The sequence below is a fragment of the Magallana gigas genome, chromosome 2 (assembly GCF_963853765.1).
Source record: "Magallana gigas chromosome 2, xbMagGiga1.1, whole genome shotgun sequence".
Lineage (NCBI taxonomy): Eukaryota > Metazoa > Mollusca > Bivalvia > Ostreida > Ostreidae > Magallana > Magallana gigas.
The window spans coordinates 24,089,271-24,111,295 of NC_088854.1; the positions used below are offsets into that span (position 1 = coordinate 24,089,271).

The 22,025-nt window shown below is 33.6% G+C and overlaps 1 protein-coding gene across 11 annotated transcripts in view; it reads right to left on the reverse strand.

Moving 5' to 3' along the window:
• The window catches only part of LOC105324435 (uncharacterized), a 37,191-nt gene that overhangs the window by 14,464 nt on the left and 702 nt on the right, over nt 1-22,025 (reverse strand). For 4 of the 11 annotated variants that reach the window (XM_066075754.1, XM_066075756.1, XM_066075753.1 and 1 more), the window contains exons 2-22: nt 21,681-21,784; nt 18,371-18,471; nt 17,638-17,703; nt 17,447-17,531; nt 16,787-17,236; nt 12,681-12,968; nt 12,344-12,515; nt 11,067-11,198; nt 10,716-10,856; nt 9,976-10,119; nt 8,906-9,137; nt 8,633-8,756; nt 8,276-8,412; nt 7,794-7,961; nt 7,258-7,393; nt 6,886-7,004; nt 6,608-6,641; nt 6,384-6,501; nt 3,714-3,743; nt 1,915-1,981; nt 258-411 (exon numbers count right to left, since the gene is read on the reverse strand). In XM_066075754.1, coding sequence (XP_065931826.1) covers nt 258-411; nt 1,915-1,981; nt 3,714-3,743; nt 6,384-6,501; nt 6,608-6,641; nt 6,886-7,004; nt 7,258-7,393; nt 7,794-7,961; nt 8,276-8,412; nt 8,633-8,756; nt 8,906-9,137; nt 9,976-10,119; nt 10,716-10,856; nt 11,067-11,198; nt 12,344-12,515; nt 12,681-12,968; nt 16,787-17,236; nt 17,447-17,531; nt 17,638-17,703; nt 18,371-18,471; nt 21,681-21,755 — 2,973 coding nt within the window. In that variant the 5' untranslated portion in view covers nt 21,756-21,784. Of the gene's footprint in view, nt 1-257; nt 412-1,914; nt 1,982-3,713; nt 3,744-6,383; nt 6,502-6,607; nt 6,642-6,885; nt 7,005-7,257; nt 7,394-7,793; nt 7,962-8,275; nt 8,413-8,632; nt 8,757-8,905; nt 9,138-9,975; nt 10,120-10,715; nt 10,857-11,066; nt 11,199-12,343; nt 12,516-12,680; nt 12,969-15,017; nt 15,160-16,786; nt 17,237-17,446; nt 17,532-17,637; nt 17,704-18,370; nt 18,472-21,680; nt 21,785-22,025 lie in introns of those variants that run through there. The other 7 variants (XM_066075764.1, XM_066075757.1, XM_066075759.1 and 4 more) reach the window with 6 other exon arrangements.

The following is a 22,025-nucleotide window of genomic DNA, read 5'->3' on the forward strand; positions in this document are numbered from 1 at the left end:
GGTATACAAAATTCCCATTTTTTGAACGGACAAAATCTTGAACTTCACTTTATTATTTGAGTATACGATAACTTAAATTTGACTTATTTTGTCTCTGCATTGTAAAGTTTCAGATTGTTTAAATCAATTTTGCAAATATTCAAATAAGTTTATTGAGTGTGTTAGCAAAGTTGACCATGTTATCAGTTTTCTACCAGTTGACCTTCACAAAACGGCCATGGCCTTTTAACTCTTTATTTTATCTATCAACAAAATACCTGTATATCAGGTGTCTGGAAGTGGACAGTTGGTTGTTGAGCTTGATCTGGTTCTGGTTGATTTCCCTGGTACTGGTTGTCCTTGACAACTGGTTCTCCTGCTTCACGGTTGGCTGGCTGCTGGTCATCACATGTTGTCTCCTCGTCCTGTATTCTACAGAAGGAAATCAAATGGTAAGAATCGTTTCTCCCTCCCTATCAGGCCATTTACAACTTCTGATTTCAAATAAATAAATGGTAAAGGATACACAGTTGGCAGGACATTTAAAAACACTGATAACGCCAAGTTTGAAGTGAAACTTCCTTTTGCTTTAATAAGATTTAAAAGTAATAAACATTACAGAATATTAAACATCTATATATCCTGTTTAGGGAAAATTTAGTACAACATTAGAGTAAAAAATTCATCCTCAAACAGCGAGCCAAGAACTTTGGTTTTTATTTAACGCCGTTTATATACAAGGTTATCAGGGTTCGGAAGTGCTTTAACTATTTATCTGCAATTAATTTAACTTTGGTTCAGAACCCACTACTTTTATCACCTATGGCTTTGACAAACGAAACATTTAAAAAGAACTTGAGATACTGTGTTTTGTTTTGTGTGCATTGGGTTAAGCTGCTCTCAGAAATACCTGCTTCAGGATTGGACACCGACAGTTCAGAGATTGAGGTGAAATTTGCACAGGATTAGCCGGGGCTTAAAGCTGGGCCGAAACCAGACAGCTGAAGGTGTAGATACAATGTCCTGAACTAGGCAGGGGCATAGCTTCTAACACGGATATATCCAGATATTGCTAATATCTACAGAGAGCACTTTAGATATTGGATAAATCTTGGGATACCGTATTTGTAATATTTGCCAATTCTAAGGTAGATACCTTGAATCTTATATTTTTATAATTAAAACATGAATTCCCAGCAGTTTCTTTCTTTGTATAAACATGCAGTAAAAGGTTTGCATGCAGTCAAATCAAAAAATGCTCCCCATAATGGAACCTTAGAAATTCTGAAAGTTGATTCATCATTTATTTCTCTTCATGGGTTGTGCATTTTTTGGAGTCATACACATTGATTATTATATATAATCCAAATAAATGAAAATGAGTTGTTTTTTTATTTAATTCCTTGATGAAGGATTAAAGAATTATGATTTGAGATGGATACTATAAAGTAGAAAAAGTGATAAATATGGTACTTGTCCACTGGGGTCCGTACCACTTATGAAAAGGCTCGCCAAATTTGTTTTTAAATTACAATAAACCCAACAAACAACTCAGTCTTGTTTTGGAACCTCTCCCATACAAGGCATAATTTGTTGAATGAAAACAGCTATATAGTTTTATTAGTTTTTAAATATACATTTCTTATATATGTAACATCATACATATGGTAAACTAAACTTTTTGAGGAGAATTCTCAACTACCGGTAATCTGAAAATGGTGGCAGTTCCTGAACTCAACCTTTTAAAGTTAATTTTTAATCTGTTAAAACTCTTAACTGTATTTTAAATGGCTATTAAAATTCAATTTTCACTAGAGTTTCACACATTTAAATTGCAAACAGTAAAAACCAAATCAAATAACGATACAGCAACAGAAAAAAAAAGTTAAATGCTCAGAAAAAAAATACAAATTAAAAAATAATCTTGCAACTTACTCATCGATTTGACTCTCTGCTCTTGTATCTGATCGGGACCGAGTCTGGCGACTTTGGGCTCGACTTCCTGGGTAAAAATAAAACAATCATTGACTAAAAATACAAACAAACCGGCCTAACGCCGTCCACTCGACTCGGGACTTGGGACAACACTATGTTTATTGGAGATGGCCTGTAAATTACGGCAATGGGTTCTGAGGGCCGCTTAATCCACCTCAATGACATGATATACAAGTTTTCTGTTATTTTCAATTGTTAGGTACACATTGTTATAAACATGTACTTTAAAGGGACGCCATCTCAACATTGATAACAGAGGCCGGTCTCCTCAAGATTCTTTCAAATATCACAACCAACTGGCAATCTAAAAATTAAAGTCATGTTTTTTTTGCATTTATTGAGCAAGCATTGCTAATGGAACCTGAAAACAGTAATAAAGTATTTCTAAATATCGCTGATAGATTTTAACTTGAAAACCATTAGCAGATAGGGTCTTGATAATAAACTTCCATCACAACGAAATTGATTCAATTGTTTAAAAATCTATGGTTCAATTTTCGGGAAATTTAAATACCGTAATCAAAATTAGTCCTTCTATTGTCATCATGGCCAAAATACTAATGAAATCCTCAACACCAAAACAAACAGTGTTTACAAAGTCAATATATATTCTTTAAGTACTATAGTTTGCAAACATGGCCGATCAGATGAAGAACTAAGTACATATCTAGTGTGTTCAATGTTAACAGTATGTCATTTCTTACAGACAAACTCAATTCTTTGTTGTTAGTATAGTGTGCAGTATTCTATCTGGCTCATATATAGAACAGCTACATACACACATTTTTGTGATTCAACTCATGACAAACACATCTAAATTGAAAAGGAGCTTTGATTAAGCAGAATCACTCTTTGAGATTGAATTTTGATTTCCTCTTAAGCCGATCTCAAATTACTAAATTCTAAAAAGTTCTCTTTTAGATCATATCACATGATTAGTTTCAAAGATACTCTAAGGGTTTATATCAAGCAATATCAAATATGGTATCATATAAACTAGCACATCTCAGGAAGATACTTTTTCCAAAAAAAAAAAGACGTCCCTATTTCATCATTCTTTTATTTTAAAAAAAGTTACGAAATAAAAAAAACTCGGACACAGTATTTTTTTTAATTACATGAAATATAAAATGCATGGCCATTTTTTTTCAAAGAGTTTGAAATAAAGAGCTCAAAATCAATCAAATCTCGCAGTAAGCACCACAGCAATTCAATGGCTGAGCTAGCTTTAAGATGAAAATACACAACATGTCTGATTCAGGAACAATAGAGAATTCATTTTTACCCCCTAAAGTTTAAATATTTTTATCTTAAGTTATCTTTTTGCTAAAGAATTTGAGATAATTTCTTGTTAAAGTCAATTGGTTTTTCTTTTATAAAGTTAATGTATAATCCATACACAGGTACATATAGAGAATATTTCACACAAACATTACTGAATAATGTTAAACAAATCACCATTAACAAAAAAAGCTTACAGAAACCAGTACCTAAACACAGATTTTAGCATTTGACATATACAGTACCTTTTTGGTAAGAATCATTCACCACAATTAAAGTAAAATAAACAAATCAATATTTAAACTCTATTACAAGATTAAAGGTATTAAATGTTCCTGACGAATGTTAAAACATGGAATTCTAACAGACTGGTCACAAAACTAAGGTACAATCTCTGATATGAAGCAAAATCAACAAAACATCTTATGAAGCTCAAACTAAACATTCTCTTGACCTACCTTTTCCGAATCGAATACGTTTTTTATTCACTGAAAAATCACATATTTTGGAACAATGAATTTTAAATGTCTTTCGACGTTAATGAGTAAATTAACTCCATTTTACAGCAGACATGATTTGGAGTAGCTAGTACATGTTTATCCTTTGATAATCAGGTGAAGAATCGAATGTATGAAAAAGTTTGATATCAAAACAGAACCATTTCCAGAAGAAAATTACATTCCGGATAATTTCAAACTTTGACCTTGTGTCTTTTAGTGGGAGAAAAAAGTCATTATCAGTAAAAAGGGAAATGAAATGAGGTATATCATTGTCAAAACTGTCATACCTGTTTGTAAACGAGAACTAGTATCCAAGAGGACTAATCTACCAACCGACCTCTCTGATAAAGTCAGATGAATATTAAAGAGATTAAGAGTTTGAGATAATCCCTTGGTTTATTACCAAACTAGGGTAATTTTAAATCAAGTGAGAGCATACACAATACCACTGGGTGAAGTATTTAACTATTTATAGAATTAGGTGTATACTCAGGTAAATTGGTTTCTAAATTTCAAAATACATTATAATACCATCTTAAAGTACACAATTCATTATTTGCCATAATTAAGGTGAGCAAAAAAACTGTTCAAAAATGCCAACATTTATCTGGCATTGAACTCATTGTTAAATGCACATATTATGCTGTCCTGTTGTATAAAAAGTTAAGTGTTTGCATGTGCATGCATGCAGAGAAAGTTGGTAAGATCAAACTTTATATTCTAAATCAGAATTAAACACGTAAAGAAAAAATAAAATTATGTTGACACACACTAGCAATTTCTCTAAGACAGAAATTAACATTTTGATTTGACTTATAAAAATAAACTATCAAAAATTCAATTTTTTTTTTTGGTCCTTGCAGTGCCATACTCACAATGGTTGCTGATTCCCAAATTACACATGTAAAACCATCAATATTTGGTACACAATATTATTAATAATATTCCTAAACAAATTCCCCCCACTGTAACTCCTGGGATTCCATGGAGCCATATCTTAACTTTATCGAGGCATGTTAAAATAAAATTTCGCAAAACTGGCATTTTTTTTTCTTATTGGAGTTTTATTGATAATCCTTAAATTCTGTACAGCTGTCTTCTCATGCCCAAGTTGGGTAATATAAAAGGTATTTTCGAGGGACTCTACAGGGATATAATGGGCTTACTTCAATACAACGTAACTCCACAAACTTGAAACCAAATAACGCAAAGTTCCAAAGTCCATGATGACAAACAAGTAAAGAAAATTCTTCAATGTCAGCGAGTAAAAGAAAAACGTTCACATTTCAGGGCAAGCATACTTAAACCTACGAGTATCTAGCGTTTGTAAAGATAACGGCGATGAACATTTATTTTAAATGTTGCTTGTGTTGTCAATCAGAAGTGGCTTTGCCGGGTGACTTTAATACAAATGGCTCCTAAACTCTTAAGGTAACTCAAAATAAATACACATAAATAGGACTGTTAATATATTTCTGAAATAACTATGTTATTTTATGGGATTACCTTTTTGAAGGGTCGGTTATTTATCATCAGCAAATTTATAATGAAATCTTTTATGAGAATTGGATCATTTTCTTGTCCATTGCAATTTGACAGAGTGAACAATCATTTTCTTGTCCATTGCAATTTGACAGAGTGAACAATATCAAAGTTGAGTTGATAAGGATATATACTATAATTTTTTTTAAACAAAAAATAATTTTAAAAAATAAAAATGTTTGGATGTTTTTCAAGGAATGATGTACGGCTGTTCAGGAAAAAGTTTTGGTAGAAAAACAGGCAGTCCTTTTCGTAATTCATAAATTGAGTATCAATTGGGCAGTGGGCAGAAAATTAAAATGTGTGTCTAATATCTTATTTATTACCCAATCTGACCTAAAGAAAATAAATTGCATAGAATTTTTTTGGCATGATTGACTTTAGTATCCAATGACTGTTCTGTGCTATGCTGGTCATTTGACTTCAAATGACACTTTGAGACGCCTTCAATAGCCTAGAAATGTCAAGTGTCAAATTTTCACCTATTGATATGTATGTTTATTTGTTGATAAAGTTCTGTTTTTCTAATTTAAGGCTGACAATTGTGGCCTATTAAGAGTCATTATAGTATGTAAAATGCAAAAAATTCTATCTGTAAATGAAAATATTTCACAATGCATTACAATCATATATTTATTATCAGCAATCAAGTGTATAAATAGAGGGGGAAATGTATATTTAGTTCCAAATTCATTTGGTATTGGGGTGGATTTTACCTCTCCATATTCGTTTGAGGGTTACTATGGTGTACATTTCTAGAACATATGGCTATAGTATTATACATTTCCTGATACAGTGCATACTGGTATTCAAAATGTTAAAATGTGAAGTCTAATTTTTTAATGATTGCATATATCATTGGGACAATATCTATACAAATATATCTAGTGGTCTAAATTGCTTTTCCCCTTTTGAATTTGCTTTTGATTTGATTTTCCCAAGGACAGCTAGGTGAATTAAGCCATGAAAATCCATAAAATTGCGAAATAAAAGTGATACCAAAAAAAAAAATCAGTGTTGACAACAAATAGTGGTTAATGATATCACATGGTTTACCGATGCAGCTAATTAGATATTCCGACTGACCTGAGAGTGACCTTGGTGCAGAGGACACAATGGGAACATACTCCATGGGTACAGGGGTGTTAGTGTCCGTTGAAGGATGACCGGTGTGTCGACTTCCACTGAAGGATCGTAGAAAATCCTACAAACAAATTAGTTTCAGTTATAAGTCATTAGCTTAATTAATGATGCATCTTCATCAAAACAATTCAGAACAAAAAAAATTAATAAAATGAAATGTTTCTTACATCATCCAGGAAAATTGAGCTCATAGATCCCATTCTAAAGACGAAAAAAAAATTACATTACTGATATACAAGTACATGTCAAAGGAAATGAAAAGAGTTTGACATATCAACATGTAAAAAAAGTATAGAAAGTTTGATGATTTAAAGTCCTTTCAATCTTGCCTAAAAGTCTTGTATACTCCCCCCCCCCCCTTACACACATAATGCCACTATTTCCCTTTTTGCAACAAGTTGCAGAAGGAAATAAAAAATGATCTAAGGTTTTTATCACTACCTACCCAGTGTTCCAGTTTTCGATTGGCTGCACTCTCATCACGGACTCCATCACTTTCGGGTCGACCTCGGTCATCGTGTTGGTCGCCGCCTGTGATTCCACTCGGGTGTTTGTGTTGCTCTCCTACAACACACAAAGCCATCAGAGTTACTTCCCTTGCAACAGTTTCATGTTGATGACTCAAGTATTTTCACATCAAAAATTTACTTTGCTACCCTCTTGTATGATAAATTATTTACAATCTTAACTTCAAATGACTTTCAATGTACTATTTTGGATATCAGAAATAGAAGTGATATAAAAGTTGTAACCGTTTGCATTTCTTGTATTTCGTCAACAATGTGTACTCTAGTATCCCAAAAAAGCATTTGCTAACCTTTTCCGTTTTCCAGCGATCTTGAAAAGATTGAGGAGCCGTTTTTGGCCGTTTGCCAGCATGTGTAGCTCCAACTGGACGTTTTCCTTTCATTTTTTGGACATAAGTATGATCCCCAAACTTTGCTTTTAGCCATCTAAAATAAATATAACACTGTATATCTTTTATACATGTATTCCCAAATAGAATGTTATTTGAGATTCCATAAAATGAGTCACACTTATATCATGGTTTGTACATTTATCTGATATACAGCAGCACATAATGGTTGAATGTTGAATTGTTAACAGAAAAAGACAAAATTAATGCTAAAAAATTGTAAGAATTTGCAGACTATATGCTAGACTTATTTTGTACATGTAAAAATGCTGGTATTTCATCTCAAAATTATTTTAATGTTGATGGCAGTTTGCAATAATAAAACCTAGTAGACACAACATTAGTAAATCATAAATCAAAACAAGTCTAAACAATGAACACCCAACAATTAATGCATTTACTCTAGGGCTGAAAGACAGTAAATGAATGGTACACACTTTGTGCGCTCTGTTTCAGGGATGATCTTCCCTCTCCAGTCGATAGCCTCTGCTGTTCTACTGGGCGTACCTGACCGGGCAGACATTGGAGGGTGGGGCTCCAGGAATTCCACTCCTGGGGGAGGGTTGTTGTGAGAGAAGGAGGTATGGGGTCTGGGGCGCTCCGACCTAGAATGATAAAAACAATTGATGGATTACCTATAACACGGTGTAAAATCTGAAAAGGGTAAAACCAGGTTTCTAATATTTAATCAACATAATGATAAAAAAAAAATATTGAAGAAAAAGAATGTCTTTTTTAGATCAACTATTTTCATATATCTTGAAAATCAAGCCATTGTTAGTTTTTGAAAGTATAGCAACTTGAAAATCACAGAGGGACAGGGAGATAAATCATGTTAAAGAATAAGATATGATGGAGTAAGTCTCCATTTCATTACAACATGTCAGAAACAGAGTCTAAGTAGGTGGACGAGACTCACATAATATCCGGTGAATTTGAGCGCTGCATTGGGCTAGGTGACCTATGACCTGTGGCTGTTGCCGGGCGTGACAGAGGTCTCCTGGATACTGTACTACTTGACGGCTGTCGGAATCCTGGACTTGGGGCTGGTGCAAGCTAGGAGAAATAAGTCACACAATTACTAATAATAAACAGATTGTTTTTCAAATGGTGAGGGCAAGAGGGTGATAAATATTTAGTCATATTCAAAGACATCATTGGGGTATGTTCATTTGAAAAGATATTACCGGTATACTTTTTTATGCTGTAAAACCAATATAATCATTAGGCTAAATAATCAGAGTAACTGATTTTGTATAGATTCTATAGTACTGACCCTTTCCTTGAAGTAGGTCATGTTCTCCGAGACGTCGTCCACAAGCTGTACTACAGCGTCCAGCTTCACGGAGGATGCTGGTTCAGGCGGAGGCTTGTTTTCTTTTTCACGCAACTCAGCTTCACTGTAAAAAATGATGTTTCATAAGAGATTGTCAAAAAACTTTCATGCAATGCTTTTATAGAGAGTTTTGCCAACACATTTGACCCTACTTTCCTTTACTCCATTTATTTACTTAATACTCAATTTCTAACGACCTATAAAATTACTCACGCAGCATCTAGAAGCTGTTTGCCCAAGGGATGAAATTTTGGTTTCTCTGCATGCCGAGAAGTCTTTTCAGGAGTATCAGACATACGACTAGAAGCAGCTGACCTTGGTTTGGAGTAAACCGGTTTGCGATATTTGGGAAATCTTGGATAAAGGTTATCAGCCATAGCATAGAAGTCCTCCAATGAACTTTGTGTATACAACTCCTGAACTTCCACAGTTCGCGGGGTCAACACTAGCCAATCAATAATAAGAACATTTTAAGCCTTGAAAAACTCAAATAATCTGGAAAGTTAAGTATATATATAAATGCAGATAAATACATGATATATTCTGAGGCCATGACTGATTTTGTTAAATGTACCCAGATAAGTACTTTGGTTGTAGAAGTTAACTTCGTTAAATATACTTTTGAATTTAATGTAATTATAATTAACATGCATGTATATACTAGATCTATAAATTTAATAGTGTTACATATAAAAAGTAATTAAAGTAGCTACACATAAGCACTTTGATGAAGTAGAAATCTACATACTTGTTACAATCACTACAAAGTAGTTAAAAATACTAGAGGTATATCAATTAAAAGGAGAGAGTAAAAAGATTTTATTGATTTAAGAAGAACATGCAGATGAAATATTAAAGATAAATACTTAAACTTTAGCTTAAAAACTGATCAAAAAGTGAAACTAGCACTAGACTAGCTCCCTACTTTATACATCTTTTAATTGATGCACTTATCAGAATTACTTACACCTGAATTTTGAAATTTATGATTAGGGTTTTATTGTACAGTCATCAATAAATATGAAGAATTTTCTTTTTCTCTATAATTATTGCATATCTAATTTTGTTTTCAACATTTAACTACCATAAGTATAAAAGGTATAAGATGCGATTATGAGATAAAAGTTTCCAGTTATTTACGATTTTCTCCAAGTATATAAAAATAAAGATTGGAACTACACCAAAAAACTTCTACCATATATAGGGAGGGGTAGTGAATTCAGGACAATATTGAATTAAAGGTGCAATATACATGAAACATGAATTATGTACAATATATATACCCTTGGCAACCGGTACCGACTTTGAATTCTGAGAAAAGAATGCTACGACATGTTTTGTCATCTCCTCGGGCATTTCTCCGAAGTCATGGGCAGTGTAGCGTACATCCATAGCTGTACCACTGCGACCAACGAAACTCAAATCTCCTTTGAGGTTAGAAAAACAAAATGCAAGCAAATGATGGTTACTTAGGCAGCAGTCATGCAAAATTAAAAATAAAGAAACAGAGTCATTAAAAACAAACAAGAGGAATGCAGAGATGTAATGTAATGAAAATGGGATAACTGATTCAGATGCAGTCAATGACAGAAACTAATAATATATTTTAATACTATATTAACTAAACCAATATTAAGCTCAGAAACTCTAGAAGAATACACTACTGTTATGTTGTATGTTGTAATAAGTCTTTTTTGCAAATTTCCCCCAAATTTCAATATCTATGAACATGCCATGCAACTTTTTCTAAATTAAGCTTTTAATCTATATCACTTTAATACAGTATAGTCTAACTACCCGTCAATACTTCAACAGCATTTAATTTTCCATAATCATACTTTTTGAAATCGACATAATTTCTTCAAATTCTCAGTAATAGTAATTCATGGAAGGATAGAGCCACCCCCCCTTCTCTTATGATGGATGTTGGATGAAAATGACTGATTCAGAGTTAAAAACGTGGCAACTCAAACTTCAAATAAACGAAAAAAAATAAAAACAACAGTGACACATCTGTGTTTACCAGTCTGGGGGTCAGTGATTAGCTTTTGTGACGGGGATGGGTTATTTCCTCCAGTGGGGATGGATGGGAACAACTTATCTATTGTATCCCTGTTACCTTGGTAACGTTTGGACCCCCTTCTCACTATTCTAGGTGACCGCCCTGTTTTTGTTATCACATATACTTTAAATTGCCAGTGACAAAGTTGAATTCACATTTGATAAAAATTTTTTTAATTCCCTTCCAATAATTCAAGCAACCTACTAATTGAAACTTTTTCAAAATTTATAAACAAACTTATTATTGCTGTCAAATGAAAATAATTGAATTTGGTCTTTTCAATGTTTGTGAAATTTTTCTTGAGTGACCTACTTAGGATTTCCTGTCCATATGACATATCCTTGTTGTATGATTTCCAGTGGGTGAGGCTCTCAGGGTGGGAGGAAATGGCAGTCACCGGTCTGAAGGTAGGAATCTGGGGCGTGGCTGACGACTTGGGAACAGCTGTGATACATTATAACATCGTACATTGTAAATACCATTTAATAGAAATGTATTTTGGTTAGTGTAATCTCCATGGATTTGTCCAAAAGATATGTACATGAGAAGTATCATCTAAGTCTATCCAAATGATATCATATAATACAGAATATCCATACCATATATTTCTCTGCAACACATAAAGCAAACTTTTTAAACTTTGAAATGAAACAAATTAACCTTTGCTGATTTCTGAAGAATTGATACATTTATTATAAACTATAGAGATTTCTCAGAATTACAGCGAATTACAGAATACCGATAGAGTTTTCAATAGCTTGTTGGATTGCTCAATAGGGTATTCAATTTGGTCAGCAAGGTATCACATCAGGTTTAAATCTAGGTCCTGTGGTTACCCAAGTGTAGATTGTTATTTTGCACTCAACCAATTCATTTGGCACAAAGAAAACCTCTAGAACACTCTCTCCTATTGTTAGCTATTCTATTCATAGACCTTTAAAAAGAATGTTCACCTGGACAGCACTGGATTCTATAGAGCATCAATTCTGCTTGGAGTAATTTGAATTTTGTTTTTCAAAAAATATAATTCAAAAGACATTTCTGAAGAAACAAACAAAAGAGAAAAGCATAACTTTAAGAATTACGGAGATATTTTTTTCCTGCAAAAAATCATTAGACATTTTGGTTCCCCAATTCCTGGTGCAACATACAGCACTAAGAGTATTTTTGTGCTGTGACTGCTTAATTAGTTCAGACTTTTATAGCAGTAATGTAGGACAACAGGGAGAAACAAAAAAGGCCCAAATGTGCAAATGTTTACTAGATTAACTCACTTTATCGCTGTCATACCTGAGTAATCACATGACCTAGATTTAAACCTAATGTGATACCTTGCTGACCAAATTGAATACCCTATTGAGCAATCCAACAAGCTATTGATAACTCTACCGGTATTCTGTAATTCGCTATAAACTTCCCAATGATATACCAGTACCTATTACCCAAGATATGATATAATAACTAGAGATTTTTCTGTTGGGTGACTTGCAAAGTATACTATGAAATAAACTTTGTTTTCCAAACCTGTAAATGACCTATGTATCAAACGAGATAAAACAACCACAAAGAATTCTCTTCTTTATACAAACCTGATGACGATCTGCTCAGTATCCTGTGAGATAGACTGGTGTTTTCCCTCGAGGCTTGGTACTCTTCCTCCGCTCGCTTGGCTTCCATGGCTGCCAGCTGAGCGTGAGGGTTCACCAGACTCGCAATGGGGTGGACCATCTTCTTGGGAATGTATGTCGACAAATTAGAAAACTGTCAAAGACAAAAAAAAAATTAATTAGTTTTTAATAAAAAAAAAAATTGCCATCATGAGAAAACTTCTTTCTTTAATTTTTAAACCACCACAAGAAATGTTGAGTTCTACAATTCAGAGATAAATCAATAAATTTTAAATTATCAAACTGAATTGAAATTCACCTGGTCTCCGTGAGTAGGAGCAGACATGGCAGCCCTAAAACTGGTCGTGGCAGTTTGTTCTCTGGACAGCTTCCTACGGATATCTGGCAGCTCCATGTCAATATCTGCCGGTCCAGATTCATCGATTTCAAACCCTTCGTCGTCTTCGTCCTGGTAATGGCTGTCGACTGTTACGCTCTCGATGTAACGCTGGCTCTCTACAGAATCACGACCGTCCTCTTGGGGCAGGGGATGTAACTCTGTATGACCCTCATCAACATCTCCAAGGGAACTTGCCAATCTCTGAAGCTATTCCAAGACAAAAAGTGATAATTCTTGATAACTTTATATTTAATGTTACTGATCTAAGATGTAATTTTACAACTAAGAAACAAACAATATGCTGGTACTACATGTAGTCTTAACTCTAGGAAATGCTTGAAAATTTTTCTGGAAATTGTTGCTCTGCATATGTTATAAACCAGCATTTAAATATCAAATCCCTCTTACAAAAATGATAAAAAAAAGTCTTTATTTGGAAGCTTTATAACTGGATGCATTGATCACCATAAACGTACAAAATTAATGGGGCCTTCTGATAGTGAATGCCCACTCAAAGTTAAATACAGGTGGAAAACGATCCTGGAAACATCTCTATTATCTTTTGGATTGTGTAAAAACACATTAAATAAATCACAGTAAAAGCAGATCAATTGGAAGTATTGAATATTTCCCCCAAAACTGCTTCATTACAATTGATTCATGACTGAAGAGATAAAACAGAATAATACGTGCTGTTTAACAAAAGGCATCATGGGTATTGGGAAAGCTGTTCCACAAGATAGCAAGCACACTGTTTAAGGTAGTTTAAATCATATGTGTTTAAAAACTGGACATCAATAAGATGGTGGCTATCTCAAAGGGCCCAGCTTAAATAATAGACAAGAGGATGAAAAGTAATTCAGAAAATTTTGCTTTGACCTTGACTTTCCAGTTTGCATAGAACTTTTAATTCAATCTCATTACCCCTTACCAACAAGTGTTTTTCGGGTTCAAATCTGAGAGAGATTAAGCAAATTAGAAATCAGGATCTAAAACTGAAATTTAAAAAGATCTGCTATGACCTTTAAATTTGACCTAGAAGATTGATTCAAGGTCACTTCACACCCTTTACCCAAAAGCTCTATGTGAAGTATGAACCAAATAGGTCTAATTAAGTGGAGACTATGTATGATCTGAAAAAAGGACTTTTTGCATGGTGTGATGACCTTGACTCTGATCTACAAACATCATTCAAGGTCACCTCACACCCTCTGACCAAATGCACTCTATAAGAATGAGCCAGACTGGACCAAGGGAAGAGAGGATATGCTCCAGACAAGGATTTTTCATATAATTCTGCTATGACCTTAACCTCAGACCTAAAAACATGGTTCAAGGACACTGCACACCCTTTACCAAAATGTACTCTGTGGGTAAAGTGTGAGCTAGATTGGTCCAAGGGGAGAGAAGATATGCTCCTGACAAGAGATTCAGGACAGAGGGATGGACAAACAGACAAACTGATCACCATTAGCTGCTCAAAGAGCTAGGCGCTAATTATATATTGGGCATGCCCCCTTCCTCAAGAAATTGGGTAGGACATTATATTAGTTAACCTTTGACCTAATCAACATCATGGACCATCTACTTTTCAAGGTCAAATTGTCCATGAAGTTTGATCACTAAAGAAAGAGATTTCATTATATTGGAACAAGGCATTACCATATATACTTTGTAACCTTTTATCTTTCAGCAATAAATAAACAAAGGAGATCCAAATATGTTAAATAATATGGAAAACAAATATTTGATACTTTTCTGTGTAAAGTGGTAATGAACTTTGTGAAAGGCCTTCAACAAGAATATGTGTATAGCCATCACCAATTTTTTAAAAAAACTAGATATGTTATAAATCAGTATCTAATAATCATTGCATGAACTAAATTATTTTCATTGCAGATATATAGTATCATCTAAAATTATTGTGAACACATAATTAATATGATAAAGAAACCATGTCAGTATAAGCTTTTCTCTTGGTGTCTGAAAAATCTAGGGGTCAGCACAACTTTACTGACACTGATTATATATGTACCTTAGAATTCAGAAAAATTGATAAAATATCAAAATATTCAATAAAGAATCAATTATTTATTAATATATGAAGTGAAAAAATATCATATTGTGTACAGGTGATTAAAGAACTATTAAAGTTTGATCATTATTGTAAATTGCAAAATTAAGTTCATATATTTAAGGATTTCAATCAATTTTCAGGTATAAATTTTCAGAAAACTTAAGATTTCTTAAACCTACCTGGAAAAACAGCCTAACAACTCCAACTAAACTATCTCATAATGGGAGACGTGAATCTTTTGTAGAGAACACAATACATTGATGACAGACAACCAAAGTATCCAAGAGAATTTGTGTGCCACGTACAGATAGAACAAACAGTAACAAAAAAAAAAACTAAAATATTCACTTTCTATTAACAATTCTTTGTTACATATACAGAGTAAACACACAGTGTTTACAAAGTGTCCGTAAATTCTGATACTCTCGACGCGGCAGTTTTTCAACAGGCGTTTAGTGGCGAATTTTTCTTTACAATCTAGCCCTGCCACATTGTGCTAATGTTCATTTACAGAAAAATAAATGTGTTTAAATAAAACATTATCAGCAAGAGTAGTTTAAATTTTCTTCCATTTGTATTGCTCTAAATGAACAAATTTCACATGCACTTCAATAAAAGTCCACATGTTGTGCATACGAAAATCAATGGCAACAAAGAAAAGGGATTAGGACCTCATATTGTTGTTGTTGCTCACTCAGCAACCCACAATCACATAATCCAATGGAAAATATCAAACGAAATCGTCTCTGTTAGTCAGACAGAAAGTCCACAAAGCATTATTAAATCATATCTTGCACAAAAACGTCATAATTGCAATACTTTGAGCACTTTTAAAGGTTCTACCCCATTTCACAAAATGAATATATCAACTCTTTGAGAGATTTGCTGGGTCAATATCGCTTCCAATACACAATTCATTGACTAAATAGCCTAGTGCTTGGCTAGAACTTTACTTTTTAGAATTAAACGAAAGACAATTATTTAAACATTGCCTATTGATCTCGGTTTCACGCATGGCTGGGATTTAACAACCCTCTTGAAGATTAGAGTAGTCTCTCTTGTATTATATCTTTAATTATGGTGTAAAGTTAATGAGAATGTAGAAAGCATTGACATCTGCCTTTATCTATTGTATAACATTTCTGTCAGATTAAATCATAGTCAAAATTAATTCGCTGGAAAATGTTACCATGGCAACAGAAAAGACAATATGTATAGGAGAGGAACTACTAAGTTGTTAAAACTTTCTTCTGATTCTTTTGATTATCATCAATAAAACAAATTCAAAACAACATTTCTTTTCAATTACAGTTTCTCAATATAATTGTAATGAAATACTGATATATGTTTACATAAAAATGATAATACATAAAAATAGACCACCACAGTGTTTAAGATGTATCCCAAGTCTACACTATTGTAATGGCAGACTGGTATATGTGTCAATTAACATACAGAACTGTTAAAATTATCAATCAATGAAATAATAAATATCAAAGAAGGTGGAAAACTATCATTGTAGATGATACCTGTTTTTGTAAGGGAATTGAAAATAAATGGTTGGATATAAAAAATTTAAAAGAATATCGACTTCATTTTACAGTACAAAATAGATAATGGTTATAAGTGTAGGATTTATCTAGTCTTGTGCTATACAACATTGGAGGTACAGACCTTAGGGCCCTGAATACTGGATTGCTAATCTTCTCTTACAGGTCTATGATTTAGAGATGTTTTACTGTGGCTTTAAACATACACAAAATTTAAAACAATTTGTTGTCTCTTTAGATTGTGTTTGTTAATACTTGATGTAGAGATTGTTTTCTGTGTCTTTTCAACATAAACTAATTTCACATACATGTTATGTATCTTTTAAATTAACTGGTCAGCTCAACTCTTAACATACTAACTCTTAAAGGATACATTGGACCATAGTAGGCAATCTTACCTCCACATCTGGGCCGTCATACAGACTCGGACTGTTGATGAACCTCTCCATGGCCACTGTTCTCTCTGAGGGCACTTGGTCATTCATGTAGGCTCTGTTAGAGGGCGTGTCCAAGGTCGAAGGTTGTCCAAACCCAGATATCTCTCCCGCCTGGAAAAACCGACTTGTCAAATATTCATTCACATAGTCCTTGTTAGAGGGAAGGTCAAGGTTGAAGAGGTTTTTTGGAGTCTCAGGGTCATTAAGCTGTGTGGAGGGGGTTACACTTTGAAAGAAAGTCCTCATCCCTTCTGCGGATTCCAGACGGGTGACCGGTTGTTTCTCCTCCTCCTCCTTGGCCATCTGCGTGGTGACCACTTTACTTCGGCGGGGTGAGGACTGTCTAGTTGACCCCTGAGCTTTCTTCACAACATCTGATGCCTCTTTTAGCTGATAGGATTTTCCAAAATGCTGAAAAATTGTTCAGCTTTTTTATGAAGATATTTTTCAAACAAACAATAGCTGACATGGGATGTGCAGTAAATGCAAGAACTCAATAAGATGAAATGTACTGTCAAACACCTTATTTACAGATTTAGACATAAACATTATTTTTGAAGGGTAAATATATATATGTTTGACTATATTGAGGTGTCAGTAATGTTGGTTGTGATAACTTACTGGTCCTGAGTGTAGAGTGTGTTTGTTTGCCTTAAACCAGGTGAACACTTTCATCAGAGAGTCCTTCTGTTGTCCAGTTCTCAGTCTGTGACAAATATACAAACAACGATTAATTGATTGAAAATAGGTAATATCCTAATAAGAATTTACCACAAATTCTCATCATCATTATAAAGGAATTTTACACTCACACTTTGACTTCATTCATCATTTTGAGCAAAATCTGGTAAAACTTGGTGTCCTGTTCTGCTTGAACTCTGAAAGGTATAGATGGCAGTTATAGACAATTACAAAACCTGTATGTATGTCTTTAAGTTGACTAACTTGGCTTGACAATTTAATGAGCATGGATTGACTTACTGTACTATGATCCTTAGCTTGACTTGTGAGATAAGATTGACTTGTTTTACATCCTAAGCTTAACCAGTGAGTTGGGATTGACTTACTGTAATTTCTTAACTTGACCTGTGAAATGAGAGTAACCTTTTGTAGTTTCTTAGCTTGATCCTTTGATCTGTGAGATGGGATTGACTTACAGTACATCCTTAACTTGACAAGTGAGATGGGTTTGACTTAATGTGCATCCTTAATTTGACCTGTGAGATAAGAGTGACTTACTGTACATCCTTGACCTGTGAGATGGGAGTGACTTACTGTATATCCTTGACCTGTATGATGGGAGTGACTTACTGTACATCCTTAACTTGACCTGTGAGATGGGTTTGACTTAATGTGCATCCTTAGCTTGATTTGTGAGATTTTATTACATCCTTAACTAAATGACCCGCCTGTGAGATGGGATTGACTTAATGTACATTCTTAGCTTGGGTGATGGGATTGACTGTACATCCTTAACTTGATCTGTGAGATGGGTTTAACTTACTGTACATCCTTAACTTGACCTGTGAGATGGGAGTGACTTACTGTACATCCTTGGCTTGACCAGTGAGATGGGACAGCTTGAGATTTCTGTGATGTTTTTCTATTGCTGAATACATGTCTTTAAACTCTTGTATACCCATCAGCTAAAAATAAGGAAATGTGTTCATGGTTGATATTAAATAAACCACATGAAGATGATTGAAAGATTTGAATGCAATGCTTACATATGGAACTCTTTGATACACTCAATTTTTTTAATGCTGCTGATTATATTTATTTTTTAAAATATGATTAATTTCTTAAATGGCAAAGCTTCACTGAATGATAGTAATGTCTAATTCTGTGTACTACAATATTTAAATACAAGCACACCTATACAATTATCATGGCATTCTGGAAAATATCAAACTTTAGTTTAGAAAAGGAAATCAGATGAGGTTCCCTGCAGTCAAACTTAAAACTGTTTAAATACCACCTCTTGGGCAATTGAGGTACTTGAGACTGATCAACAACTCTTATCATTCGCTGAGTAAGTGGCGAGATTCAACCGAGATCACCTTACATCAGAACGACAGGACTGATAAATAGATCATTGTTCTACACGGGGTTCAATACAGCTTGTCTGTCCAGGTACATTTAAATTCATATGTCATTCAATATACATAATGGATTTTTTTTCTTTACAGAATTTTTTGTATGAAAAATTTAACTACAAAAGAATGCATCAAAATAAAGAAAGAAAAGATTATAATCACTGATCAAAGCTTGTGAGTTATATTGTTAAGAAAATGTTGTTAAGTGTGTATTCCAACTAAACAAAGAATAACAATTCCTATATTCATTGCATCACATACCGGTAGTCAAAATTCGAATATTCTGGGAATCGACTTTTCATTAAAAAAATAAGTACCTGTAATTCTACTAGAATTCATATATTTTGGCACAAAATTTGTTGATGAAAATTTAAGCTTTCAAGTTTCTTATCACACAACATATTCTTGTTCAAATGCCTCAGTTTCCTGTATTTTAATTTGACTAAAATGAAATTGAAAGATGGTTATCCTTGTAGCCATATTCCTCCTCTTCCTCTTTTATCAAAACAGAACACAGGATTCGTTTCATAGACCAGACACTGAACACCATATATGTTATTTAGTTAATACTAAGAGATATTACTGTATGATACTTGTAATAATTAAAGACATGTACATGGCCTAATAGATATATACATGTGTCGGTACATTATGGTCCTCACTTTTTAGTGACAAACAATCTATAATCGGTAATTTCACTTATTCAATTCTTTCTGAACAGCGCCTTGTGGTCTAAAGTGCACTAAGAAGAGATTTGTAATTTTAATCAGATTGCTGACAATATGTCTCTCTTAAAATCTACCACAACCTTTCAAATTCTCAATATTGTGTCTATTTCATTTCATCAATCCGTTCAGAAACCAGATAAAAGCACATTCTATTAACTCTTTTGTGAGGTGCACATGCGAGATTTAAATGCACAACAATGCCCCCAGTGTTCATAATCGTTTGCTGTATTATATAGCAGTCTGACTGCTTAAGACATCTGTAGTGGAACCCGATGGAAGTGGTACTAAGAAGCTCTAAAAATCACACACTAAGAAGATCATATTCTTAGCCTTAGAATAAACTCCTTACTAACTCTAGTCGATGTTAGATTCTTAAGGTACCTTAAAAAGTATAGCTATTGTGTGCTAGATTTTTTAACTGCAAATGGTTTTTTTCTTTCATTTAATAAATTAACTTGGATTTTAGCACGTACATTTCATATATAACGCACATTCTATACGTACATTATGTCATTTTATTCTACCTCTTTATGGTAGCTACGTTTTATCGATCAATAGTGAAAGTGAAAAAAAATTTAGGAATATAAAAGAGGGGTATCCGTGAGCGGACAAAAGTGCTGAAATCTCTAATGTTCAGCTGATCATCAGATTATATATCCATACAAGCAAAAACCATGTAGCTTTCTCTTTCAATATAGTTACATTTTATTTTCAAAAACTCCCCCAATAAACCTTCAACAAATGGTCTACTAGTAAGAATTTGTAAGACGGCAAAAAAAGTTTCCATGTTGCAGAAAATTAATGCTATAAACACATGACAATCATGAACAACTTTTTTGCTGATAACAGGGGAAAGTAGAATTTATTATAATAACCCTCACAGGCAGTCATGGGTCCTAATTCATAGAGTAAACATTGGTTCTATCACACTTTCCATGATTATTCAATATCGTAGGTAATTGCCTGGGTTGAAGCCATTGTGACTTGCTGGATGTTAATAACACAGGAAAGATCTTCGTAAATTAAATTTTCCCCTGACTGACACAAAACCAATTAAAAAGTTAAACCCCCTACATTTATCAATAATACGGCCATAAAATCTACCTTCTCACATTGTTTGCAATAAAGAACACTAACAAATGAAAATTTGATTTAGCTGTCAAAAATTCCTCACATGCGGAGAACAAAAATCACCTGGCTGACAAAGAATAAAAGCATTGCGAATATAAGCGACAAATAAAACTGCATTTATATTTTTGTAAGTAAAATATTTTCATTTCTGATAGTTAAGGGTTTTAAAAACCTTTGAAGATACTTTTGTGAACGCCTGCAATTTATCTTTTAACGTTTGATGGCAGTTACTCTGTTGGCAAGTCTATCAACAATATTTCTGTTTATTTTCTGTCGTGACGAACTGAGTTTCGTATCTCGGACAGTTATGGGGGTTATTTGCTTAGCCCCTGAATGCTGTAAAGCTTTAGGGATTTCCTCGACTGTTCTTTTTTTTCTTACATATCATCTATCACCCACTCAGACAGGAATTCAATAATATACCAGCTAGAGTATAAAAATGAATTACGTACAGAATATAAAGACTCGGCCAATAGATACAAACTGTAGGATAAATTCATTAGGTACTTACAATATCTCAGATACATGTATCACTATTAACTTTTTGCATCAAACACTTTCATAGGTAAAGATAAAAACTGATAATATAATATAGCTTGAATTTAGTTCCATCCGGTCCTACATTTTTGAAACATCACTATCAAAAGACAGGAAGCAGAAAGAAGTTCTAATTTTAAAGTTAGATTGATTCCTAACTGCAACGAAATGGAAATTGATCTCTTCCAGCAGATCTGATTAACAAAATCATGTCAATGACATGGACATTATTCTATAAGACTTCTGTATATACCAGTAAACACAAGGATTAAACTGAGTTCAGGTAATCAATTCAAATATAACAAAAGTCAAGGACAACAAAGACATTTGACCTCTTGGTCCTACCTTGACCCTGTTACTTACCCTTGACCTTTTCAGGTCCTTGAGCCCTGATTCCAGGCTGCCCAGTTCATTCCTCATGACCAGGGTACCCATCATAAAGGTTTATCTCTGACCATGTAAGTGTTCTACAAAAGGGTATTGACAATCAATTCAAGAGTTTATCAATACTAAATGTCAATGGATATAAATCAATAATTCTGATAAAATATGGATACTCAATCGGACATTCTAAATACTATAGCTGGAATATACTGTACCCTGGGTAACAATTATGAATGCTCAATGAAATTCATTTTCGAACATATTGATATCAAATATATGCAATGCATGTCAGAAGATATTTATATCAGAGAAATACTTGCAATG